Raw genomic sequence first — 12,500 nt, forward strand, 5'->3', positions numbered from 1 at the left:
TTATCTCTTTTTTTGAGGAGGAAACTCAAAATATTTGGCGTCTGATAATGTAATAAAAACACTCGTAACTTATATAATAATGTAATAAAACCCGATAATGTAATAATCTCTGTACCGATGATGTAATAAATTATTACATTATTGAGTTATGAGGTTTCCTTATTACATTATCAGGCACTATAAGCCCTGTAGAAACCTGATAATGTAATAAAGTGCATTTCCCAATAATGTAATAAACTCTGTACTGATGGATGATGTAAAAAATTATTACATTATCAGGTTTTATTACATGTTTTATTGAGTTATGAGGCTTTTTTATTACATTATTGGGGAATTATTACATTATCAGGTTCTAAAAAGCCTCAAAACTCAATAAAAAATGTATTTTAACCTGATAATGTAATAAAAGTACATTTTTGAAGAACCCAATAATGTAATAATTTACAACATCATCAGTATAGAGATTATTACATTATTGGGAAATACACTTTTATTACATTATCAGGTTCTGAAAAGCCTCAAAACTCAATAAAACATTTTTAATAAAACTTGATAATGTAATAAAAGTGGATTTCCCAATGTTTTTTCAATATTGGGAAATTATTTTTGAAGAAACCTAATAATGTAATAATTTATTACATCATCTGTACAGAGATTATTACATTATCAGGTTTTATTGCATTTTTTAAAATTGAGTTATGAGGGTTTGTAGAACCTGATAATGTAGTAATAATTTCCCAATAATGTAATAAAAAAAGCCTCATAATTTAAAAAAAAAAGAAGTAATAAAAACCTGATAATGTAATAAAATGCATTTTTCCCAATAATATTATTACAATATTGGGAAATTATTACATTATTAGTTTCTGCATTAATAAGGTTAACCTAATAATGTAATAACGTATTACATCATCAGTACAGAGATTATTACATTATCAGGTTTTATTTAGTTATTAGTGTTTTTTTATTACATTATTTGGAGGCTTTATCTCTTTATTTTTAAATTCCACATTAAATATAAATAATCTCGACTCCCTGGGTTTTTTTTTTATGCACAGCAGATATATAAACAATAAGTTTCCCTCCTTTTTTTTGTTATGTTTTTGTTTCGGGGGGGGTTTGAAGAATTAAAGAACGGGGACTTTATTATTATTATTATTATTATTATTATTATTATTATTATTATTGTTTATTATTTTCGGTTAAAACCACTGAAACTGAAGCTTGGTGGAAGTGTCTCAGCAGCAGTGCCGGTCGACTCACATCAGAAGGGAATCAAGGGACCAATTTCTGCTTCTTCCATGTTGTTGTTTTATTGTGAACGATGTTTAATATGAAGTATGAAGCTTTCTGTTGTCGCAGCTCTTATTCGCTCATTATGGGTTTGTTGTTTTTTGCTCATACTACTGTTCAGGCCCCCCTCTCTCTCTCTCTCTCTCTCCATCCCTCTCTCTTCCCTCCTTCATCCCTCTCTCTCGTCTCCCTATCCTCTTTCATCCCTCTCCCTCTCTCTCCCCCTTCATCCCTCTCTCTCTCTCCTTTCATCCCCCCCCTCTCTCTCTCTCTCTCTCTCTCTCTCTCTCTCTCCTCTTCTCTCTCTCTCTCACTCTCACTCTCCTCTCCTCTTCTCTCTCTCTCTCTTCATCCCTTTCTCTCTCTCTCTCTCTTCATCCCTTTCTCTCTCTCTCTCTTCATCCCTTCATCTCTCCCTCTCCCCTTTCATCCCTCTCTCTCTCCCTCTCTCTCTCTGTCTCCCTCTTTCTCCCTCTCCCTCTCCATCCCTCACCATCCCTCTCTCTCTCTCCCTCTCCCCCTCCACCCCCCCCCCTCTCTCTCTCTTTCTCTCTCTCCCCCCCTGCTCTCTCTCTCTCTCCCCCTTCATCCCTCTCTCTCTCTCCCTCTCCCCTTTCATCCCTCTCATCCCCCCCCCCCCTCTCTCTCTCTCTCTCTCTCTCTCTCATCTCTCTCTCTCTCTCCCCCTTCATCCCTCTCTCTCTCTCCCTCTCCCCTTTCATCCCTCTCTCTCTCTCCCTCTTTCTCTCCCTCTCCCCCTCCATCTCAGCCCTCACCACACGCCCACCCCTCTCTCTCTCCCTCTCTCCTCTCTCTCTCTCTCTCTCTCTCTCTCTCTCTCTTTCTCTCCCCAGGAGGATTTTGCACATTGTAAAGATGAAATGGATGTAATCATAGTTCACTGTGGCTTTAGACTGGTGTACAGTTAAACTATGGACTGTAAAATGTACGGGAAAATTCCTATTGGAAAAAAACTGAATCACTTGAAGAGCCTGTCAAAAGGTTATCGTGCATGCCCAGGTTCTTTTGAGACTATAAGTGTGTAAATTTTACTTTTAGTGTACACAAGAAATTAAATAATTTAAGAGAAAATGTCATGTGTTTTTATTATTATAAACATATAAATCAAACTGGTAGATGTAATGTTTTGGGAAAGTATTAAAGCTGCTGTTTGTGAATCTGGTTTTTATTATAAAACATTTAGAGATGTAAATCATAGACTGTATATAAAATGGACGTAACATCCGTGACGTCACCCATTGGTTTGTGGACTGCTGCTCGGAGGCCAATCGTATCGGATCTGAGCAGCGCCATCTTGAAAATTTCAGGTGCATGCTGGGAAAAATAAAAACATGGATTCTACTTATATGGCATCAGGAGGAGCATGAGGCGCCCTCCTGAACCTGTGAACCAATCAACCTGTCAATCACCACGTAGCCACGCCCTAATGCATACCCTGCTTTATCGTCACATATAAAATCAGGGAGGCCAAAATGTCCCAAATGAACATCATACTGCATTGAAGAAGGCTTTAAACTAGCGATTGAGACCATAAACACATTTGAAAAGGTTTACTGAGGTTAGAATCAAGTGAGAAGTTGGTGAATTCTCCATTGACTTGTATAGAGACGGAAGTCCTTTTGACACCAAAACGGTCGCCCCCTGGTGGCCTTTTGATAGAATGCAGTTTTAAGTTACTTCCGCGTTGGCCTCATTTCAGAGGACCGGAGCTCCCCGCCTGGTTTAAAACAGAGCAGTAAAGTTTATTTCTCTTTTCTCATTATTACATTTTGAGTCATAAAACTGACCACTGAACCTTTAACTGCTTCATAACTCATCAGATTATTTAATTTTTAAAAATTGAATTGTCCTAAAATCTGTGATAAAGTGTTTATTAATGAAACCTTTTAACTGATCTGACACTTTACTATAACTGAATATTAGTATGTTGTAATAATTACAAATTAATTCTGAATATTTTACCTCGCAAAACATTAAAACTACTCCTGAAATATTATAATTTTATTCTCAAAATATTTTGATTGAATTCACAAATATTAAAAAATATCAATTTGTTATTATAGTATGTTTGACTCTTCCCAATATATTATGATTATATAAAATATTTACTCCCATATATTAAAGCTAGATTTCGTATTAATATTTTTACTTAATGTATTGCAAATATTTTTACTCTCAAAACAGAGAAACTATCATCAAAATATTACAATTTTATATTGATCATAATTTTTCTTACATCACTTTTCCCCCAAATATTTTGATTTAATTCATTAATACTTTTATATTTACATACCAAAATAGTCTTGAAATAGCAAATGTTTTGATAATTCTCAAAACTGTATAATTAAAATATTAGTTTATTCTCAAAATATTACCAATATATTTTCTAAATATTTCAACTATTCCCAGTTTAGATTACAATAATATTAAATCCGCCCAACAACTTTATTCTTAATATTAATATTTTCGACTGTATTCCCCAATATATTACAACCTTTTTTTTTTAAACTTTAAATCAGTTGAAACCTGCTCAGCAAACAACTTTGAACCCAAAAAGGAAGAAAAAAAAGAGGAAAAATAATCAACAGACACTTAAAACAAAGATGAGTTTGTTTTCTGTTTATTGTAGAAAATAAAATTTACCGAAGCCCCCCCCCCCCCCCCCTCCCCCCCTCCAATCCTCATCTAACACATTCAAATATAATTCTCAGAAGAAGAAAATATGAATATTGCATAGGACAAGGCACAGATTCAAAGGTCAGGCATGAAGCACGAAATAAAATAACATAAAATAAAATACAATAACGCCACTTCATCATTCTGCTAATGTCCAATAAAACAATAATAATAATAATAATAATAATAAGAGCGATGCTACGAACCAAACAAAGACGAGACGGTCCAACCAATCCTTCGTTCTCTGGATGGAAAAGGAAGAAAAATAAACCCAAAAAAAACAAAACAAATAAAGACGACTTTCACTTCTGGATGAAAACAGCTTGGAGGCCAGTTTGTTTAAAACACGTCTAGACTAACACTGAGTATCGTCACCGTTAAAAGGTATGGACTGAAATAAATCGATACCAAGTAGAATCGAATCGTCTCCCGTCAAACGATACCGATCAATGCAATCGATCCTTTTTGGCACCCAAAAGCTAGAAAATATGAATATTAGACTATCTACTGATTTAGAGCATTTTGTATTTATTACAATAAAATAATATAGATGTGGAGGAGTGGAGGCGTTACATGTAATTTAATGCTTGATGGGTATCGAATGAAGTACTCAGTTGGTATCAGTCTCACTTTAAGGGAACTTGGATTGATACTGGTATCATTTTGGATGTTTAAATGATACCCAGTCCTATCAGCTATATATGTTTATGCAGCTATAAAGGCGCTTTTCCACTATACAGTTCTAGCACTACTCGACTCGGTTTGGTACCAGGAACCTTTTCCATTACTATAGTTCCTCCTCAACGTGAGCGGGGTCGTCATAGCAACGCTGCATTAAACTGCCGTGACTTTGTTTTATACGCGACACAAACACATAAACAATGGAGGACATGGAGGCGATGGTGTACTTGCTGCTGTATGAGGCTTTCTGTCACACAAAGCAAGAGAAGAGAAACTAATCTCTGTAATGCTGTTGTTGGTGTTTAAAAATGCCGGGTTTGATTATTGTGTGGGACGGCTCATGACTCTTTCCAGTGACTCTCTGACCAATCAGTGGCCGGCAGTCTGTTGACGTCACATTTAGTATCGGCTCGGCTCGCTTGGAACCTCACCAGAGCAGGTACTAAAAAAGTACCAGGTACCAGGTACTATCCCTGATGGAGACGCAAAAAAAACAGAGTCGAGCCGAGTAGTGCTAGAACTGTATAGTGGAAAAGCGCCATTAGTGCTGAGTATCAGTACTTGACACCTTTTAAAGGTATCGACTGTAATAAACCGATACCAAGTAGAATCGAATCGTCTCCTATCAAACGATTCCTGCAATCGATTCTTTTTGCATCTGTGGTGGCAAAAGTCGTAATTTAATGCTTCTAATCACATGATGGGTATCTATTGAAGTACTCATCAGTATCAGTATCACTTTAAGGATGCTTGGATTGATGCTTGTATCATAACTTTTTTTAAATCATACCCAGCTCTAGTCATGACCAATGAATTAAATCTAAAAATGAGGATTTGGGTTGATATAAAACATTATTAATCTGGAGTTTTCTTCATTTTTTAAACCCCAGACATGGAAAACAGAACAATTTAGAAGCATGGAGAAGGTTATACATACATGAATCTATATTTAACATGTGCACATTACAGTTATTTAATGTATTTTTTAACAGTTTGATATTTGTGATCTGACAACCTGCCTATGACGTCGTCTGACCAGCAGATGGAGACATATCTGGTTTCAGTTTGATCCTGGATTTAAAATTCAGATGTTTTAAAAAACTAGGCTCATCCATTAATAACAAACACAGCATCATAGGTTGAATTGAGGGCATTTGCATGAAATTCTAACATATATAACATATTATATATATATTTTAGAAAGTCCAATCATTTCATTGTTGAGATTTCCACCAAAAATTACGTCTTAGAAATCGACATTTTTACTGAACCTGCCTGTTGTAGTTCTGATGAGTTTTTTCACAACATTGTTTAACCCTCCTGTTGTCCTCGTGTCAAGGAAGGAAGGAAGGAAGGAAGGGAGGGAAGGAGGAAGGAAGGGAGGAAGAAGGAAGGGAGGAGGGAGGAAGGGAGGAAAGGAGGGAGGGAGGGAGGAAGAAGGAAGGGAGGAAAGGAGGGAGGGAGGGAGGAAGGAATGGAGGAAAGGAAGGAAAGGAGGGAGGGAGGGAGGAAGGAATGGAGGAAATGAAGAAAGGAAGGGAGGAAGGAAAGAAGGACGGAGGAAAGAAGGAAGGGAGGAAGGTAGGGGGGAGGAAAAAAAGAGACAAGGAGGGATGGAGGAAAGAAGGAAGGGAGGAAGGACAGAAGGAAGGAAGAAAGGGGGATGGAGGAAGGAAAGAAGGAAAGGAGGAAAGAGAGAGCAAGGAAAGAAAGGGACAAGGAGGGAGGGAGGAAGGAAGGAACAGTCAAAACAGACGGGGTCAATTTGACCCGGGAGGACGACACGAAGGTTAAAGTGATAAATGTTTAAACTAGACGAAGGTTTTGGTGGGTTTACCCTTTAAAAAAAAGAAGAAAAAAATACAGTTTATGTTCTTTACAAACAAACATATTAGTGTCCAGAGTTGCAATAAATTATAAAAACAAGATGACAAATAAATAATTCATAGTTTGTTTGTTTTATTAGCCTGTAAAATAAATGTACCTCCATTATTGCAACTTTACTTCTGAGCCTTTGAATCATTGGTTGTTTAAATGTGTGAAGTTAAAATCGGGTTTTTGATGTTTTTCTTTCCTCCGATACGACGTTAATCTCTTCAAATATTGATTTTTTCTTTTTAGGAAAAAATAATCTGTGTGGTTGAGTTAAACCTGAGCGGGTGAAGCAACTATTTAGATAATTAATTGTTTGTTTGTTTTTTTGTCACTTTATTTGATTCCAGCTTCTTCAATGTGAATATTTTCTGGTTTCTTTTAGTCCTCTGTGACAGGAAACTCAATATTTTTTAAACAGACATTTGAGGGCATCGTTGTGAGTTTTGGGAAACAGTGTTTGATGATTTCACAATTTTCTGACGTTTTATAAACCAAACTAATTGATTTAATTGAGAAAATAATTGTTAGTTGCAGCTTTAGAAACCACAAATAGACTAAAGTTGAAAAATGATATAATGAAACTTAAAGAAAATGTTAGAAAACTACAAATGGTTGTTTTTTACATTTCTGTTTGTGTACGAGTAAAAGTAATTAATGAGCTAATTAACTAACAAGTCTTTAATGGTGTTGTTAAGTGTATTTTTGAGCTTTGTGTAGCTGTTTCCCCTGTTTTTAGTTTTAATGTTAAACTAATCACATCGAGCTCTGGACTTAACACACAGACGTGAAAGTAAATAAGCTTTTTTTTAACATGTTTAACTATAATTTTAATGGCTTTAATTTTAAAAAAAGAAGCCGGTTGTTATTAAATGATCTAAATTAGCTCGTTAAGACATACTGTACTAATAAACAGACCTTCAGCTCAGCAGTGAACTAAACAAACATTTCTGGAGTCACATGAATCTGAATATTTCTTATCCTGATGTATTTTTACAGTTTCGGATGTTCTCTGCTAGCACCGATTATTATTCACGTGATTCATTAATCAGCGAGCTCTATAAACTAATACTGTTAATGTTTTCTAAAGTTAGCTGAAACTAAAAATGTTAGAATTAATAATTAAATCCTTTAAAAATGTGTTTGTAAGTTTCAAATCACAGAAATGTCCTGAGAGCGGCAGGCGTTGCTAGTAGCTGCAAATGAAATAAATTATTTTTTGCGCTTATCGTACTTTGAGCACCTTCTGATACGAACACTAGAGGTAAAACTTTTAGCCCTTTGAGGTTGAAACCAACTACAGATATTATGTAGGTAGATGCTACTTTTACAACATGACGAATGCACATAAAAATGCGCTTTATATCGTTAATGCGATATCGTGATATTTTATAGATATCGTCTTAGATTTTGAATATCGTAATATTACGATATCTCGACATTGAATAAGTGTCTTTTGCTGCTTTTAAAGGCTGAATTACAGTAAAAATGTAATTTTCTGAGCATAACAGACTCTTCTATTATCTGCTTTTATCCACTTTGTCATTATTTCCACTTTACTGATCTCATTGCGCAAATATTTTGTGAAAGCACCGATAATCATCCCTACAATACTGTCAAAATATTGATATTGTGACATTTGACTCTGCTCATATCGCCCAGCTCTAGTTAATATAACATTTGGACTTGAGCTCCTTCTTATCAAACTTAAACATGATTGTTTTTGTTTTTTATTCATTGGCTCCACCCCCGTTAAGGTTTAAATTTAACCAATCAGATTGTTTCTCCTGTGCAGTCTAATCTACCCGGCAACAGCAACTAAATGTACCAACTACAGCGGTGCAAATGGTGTAGTTTCACATTCTTTGTTGACAAAGTAAAATCCCATTTTGCAGATCGGGTGCTCCACGTTTTTATGATGAATTTCACGTAATTAGCAAACTTTAAAACCCTTTGTAGGTCACACCAAGAAAAAGATATTTTAAAAAAGGTATTTCTTTGCTTTTCCAACCTCTTTGGAGCCATGACAAACTTTTTAAAAACATGTTAGACTCATTCTGTTTGTGTACAAGATGAACAAATTAAACTCAACTTCAAAAATGTCTCCAGCAGGATCTCTCATGTCAGTAATGGCCTGTTTCTGGCAACCAAAGCGCCATCTGGTGGTCTTTTTCATGAATTACGTGCCTCATACAAGTAGTAAAGATTGCCTAAAAACTTTGAGTTAAATGATTTTGCTTTTTACCAGATATCATGACACAAAGTTACCTCTAGCAGACCTACAAAGGGTTAACGTTCATATCGCTCAGTGATGACAAGCAACAGAAAAATGTGACCTCGTATGAAAAAAAGAGGTTTAAAAAGGCACTGAATTGTTTTTGTTTTTCATAAATGACACAAACATGCACAGACGGACAGTAGAGAAAAAAAAGTCTCTGGACATTTGATTTCTTACAATTTTCGGACAGCGGTAGAAAAAACTGGACGGTACTTCAACACTGACCCGATCGAACCCGGAGTTTAAAAACCTGGAAGACGAAGACTGTGCTTCTATTAGCTGTTGTTTTAAGGACGATATTCACATGCTGGATCTTCACGATGTGGCAAAGTGTGACGGTCAGGTGTCCGTTTGAAGAGTGAAAGAGGTTTTTCCTCTCTGTAATCATTCCTCCTGTTCATATCGACTATTAAAAGATTAAAAGATCTCCTTCAAATGTGTTTTCAATGGAAGAAAAACTGGTTTCATTGTTCATTTGGGCTCCTGACTTGAAAAACTGTGAATTTATCCTTTAAATCAGTCACTGAAGCTGCTGTGTGTTTTGTTTTAAAACCAATATATATCTGTTTTATAGTTATAATTACTATAAAACAGATAATTGTTCACCTCTACGGTTAAAGATCCAGTCACACCAGCACTTAAAACAGTAAACGTTTGTGGTCAAGTTGGTTAATTTCAACGAAATCTCGATAATTTGTGGATTTGTTCACAAAGGTTTTCATGTCGAGTTCAATTTTGGTGAATTTTGACATGACCGTCTTCACAGTGCGAACCAAAGAGTCCAAAATGGTGGATGCAATCGTAGCCAGTTAGCTTTGTTTCATCATCGTGTTTTGGCAGAACAAACTGCTCCGAAGAGACTCTGTTCACCAGCTGGCTCTCTGAGTATTTGGCTTGAGATATTTCGCCCAATACTTGCAGATAAATTTTGCTGTTCTACTTTCTGGTGTGACCGGCCCTTTAAACCTTTTCCATTTCCTTTTCCCAAAAGGGAGAAACGAGGTTGAAGCAATATTTCAATCCTTCAACCACCTGTCATCTCTGAGACCTTTAGCGCCAGCAGATTTCCTTCCATGAGACGATCCAAACCATAAAATCCAGCCTATGTAAGTACACTCATGTCTGAGACTTAATGTTCAAACAGTGAAGCAGTATTTCACTCTTTCGACCACCTGCCATCTCCTTATTCTCCGCCTCAAAACCTTCAGATGTTTCTCCTGGACGAACGCCTGGATCATCGATGTTAAAACTCTACACGCAGCAACTTGAAATCCTCCAGAGTGAAGATCAGTGTGAAGTCACTTTTAAAAACTGTACAAAACGAACAGAAAGTAATAAAACGTGTCCTCAGCTGCCAACCAGCACCTCCATGATGTGATCCAGCTCGGCCAGGTCCATTTTAAAAGGTTGGTTCTGAGTGCCGGCCCCTGCCGAGCCGTACCCGGACATCGACCGCATCAGGTCGTCCGCCATCACGACGGGCGACATCTTGGTCGGCGGCGCTCCCGGCGGCGGCGGACAGGGGCCGAGGTCGTACATGGACGTGTCAATGTCTGTGAAGAGGACGTCGTCCAGGGCAAAGTCTGTCAGGAAGGCTCCCGGAGAGGACGGCGAGTTGTCTGTGGTGCTGGGAGGAAGAGGAGGAAGAGGAGGAAGAGGAGGAGATGGAGGAGGTTTCTCCAACCGGGTCTCCATCTCCTGAAAGCCTCGCCCCTCCTCCTTCATGACGACGTCAAACAGAACCCGAGATGGAGGTGACGACGGCGGGCTCGAGGATGAGGAGGACGTTAAAGACGAAGAGGACGAGGAAGGACACAGCTCCTCGATCTCCTCCAAGGCTGAGGAGAAACTGTCTTTAGGCGACGGCGAGGGCAGCGGTGGCCTCGGGGAGTGGTGCAGGTGGTGGTGGTGGTGGTGGTGGGAAGGGGAGGAAGGCGGCAGGGTGAAGAACATCGGAAGATCCTCCTCCAGCAGCGAGGCGGGAGTCAGGCAGGAGTCCAGCGCTGACAGCGAGGACGAGAGGATGCTGAAGGAGGACGACGGCGGCGGAGGTTGCCGGTAGCTGGCGTCCTCGAGAGCGGCGGCGGCAGCGGGCGTCGCAGCGGAGAAGAAGAGCGCGCCGATGCCTCCTTCCTGCCTGAAGTCGTCGTGGATGCGGCGGATGATGTTGTTGATGAGGACTCGGCGCTGCAGGTTCAAGTCGGCGCCCATCCGAGGCCCGTACAGCTTCATGAGGGACATGTTGAGGACGGTCTGACGCTGCAGCGTGTAGGACGCCTGCGACATGCCGCCGACACCCGGAGGACGTCTGTCTTCATCCAAACCGTCCTCATCCTCGTCCAGTTTCCGCTTCACCCCGTTACCCAACATAAATCTGCAGACAAGAGACAGAAACATGTAAAGTCAGTTATTAGTTTTTATTGATCCCTCGCAACGAAACTGAAGAGAAAACTACAAAAAGTACAAAAACAGACGAAGAGTTCAACACTAAAAAGCTTAAAAAACAGAATAACAAGAATCTACTTCATCCAAATGAAGCATAAAACTGATTGATCAGCTGTTGGTCCTGAAAAAGATGAAAGATATCAATCAATGTTTCACAAAGTCTTATTCAATGTTCTTTTTTGTCTCAATCAACAGTCAGCAACCCAAAATATTAAGTTTTCTGTCATAGACGACTAAAAAAAAAAAGGCTCCATGACATAAATATTCACTTTTGCGAAGCTGGAAGGAGAGAATCCTTTGAAGCAGATTATTACAGGATCAGGTTTTACATTTCATCTTCGGGGGAAAGTGAACATAGGAAACAGAGCTTGTCGTAATTCATCCGATAGTTGTTGAGAGATCTCAATACAGAGCCGAAATGTGCAGAACATGGAGGCGTTAGAGGGAAAGTTTATCCTCTAGGAACCTTCAATGTATGTTAACTTCACAACAATACATCTTATAGTTGTGGAGATATTTTACTCTCAAGGAAAAGTCAGAGGGTCAAATGGTAAATGGACTGTACTTAAGGTTTCTAGTCATTCACACATTGTTGGCAGCCACTGGGAGCAGTTTTGGGGTTAAGTATCTTGCCTAAGGACATATCGACATGTGGACTGGAGGACGAACCACTCTGGGGAAAACAAGTGTCTGAACAATATTTCATAAGAATCCGTCCAGTCGTTGTTGAAATAATAAAATACCATCTGCAGCACAACTATCCTTATTTTAACCATCTAAACAATCTGTGGAACTCGTCTATTGTAAAAAGTGGAGATAAAACAACTTTTAGATGTGAAATCAATCTGAAAAACACTTTAACCCTTTTGTCACACCATGAAAACTGCATTTTTTAAAAAGTACTTTGCTTTTCCTACCTATTAGGGGCCATAATATGATTTTTTTTGTTGTTGTTTATTGGCTCCAACCCCGTTAAGGTTTAATTTAACCAATCAGATTGTTTCTCCTGTGCAGCCTAAACTACGACTAAATGTACCAACTACAGCGGTGTCAATGGTGTAGTTTCACATTCTTTGACCCCGTCTGTTTTGACTGTTCCTTCTTTCCTCCCTTCCTTCCTTCCGTCTGTCTGTCCTTCCTCCCTCCTTCTCTCTTTCTTTCCTTCCTCTCTTTCCTCCCTTCCTTCTTTCCTTCCTCCATCCCCCTCTTTATTCCTTCCTTCTGTCCTTCCTTC

The 12,500-nt window shown here is 38.4% G+C and overlaps 2 protein-coding genes across 2 annotated transcripts in view; both read right to left on the reverse strand.

The window, feature by feature from the left end:
- Positions 1 to 12,500, reverse strand: part of LOC133999487 (E3 ubiquitin-protein ligase TRIM39-like) — an 87,402-nt gene that overhangs the window by 19,538 nt on the left and 55,364 nt on the right. The gene's annotated exons all lie outside the window — the stretch shown is intronic.
- The window catches only part of LOC134000029 (SERTA domain-containing protein 2-like), a 14,205-nt gene continuing 11,685 nt past the window's right edge, over positions 9,981 to 12,500 (reverse strand). Inside the window, exon 2 of the mRNA XM_062439340.1 lies at positions 9,981 to 11,195. Coding sequence (XP_062295324.1) covers positions 10,169 to 11,191 — 1,023 coding nt within the window. The 5' untranslated portion in view covers positions 11,192 to 11,195 and the 3' untranslated portion in view covers positions 9,981 to 10,168. The remainder of the gene's footprint in view (positions 11,196 to 12,500) is intronic.

The sequence above is a fragment of the Scomber scombrus genome, chromosome 2 (assembly GCF_963691925.1).
Source record: "Scomber scombrus chromosome 2, fScoSco1.1, whole genome shotgun sequence".
Taxonomy (NCBI): domain Eukaryota; kingdom Metazoa; phylum Chordata; class Actinopteri; order Scombriformes; family Scombridae; genus Scomber; species Scomber scombrus.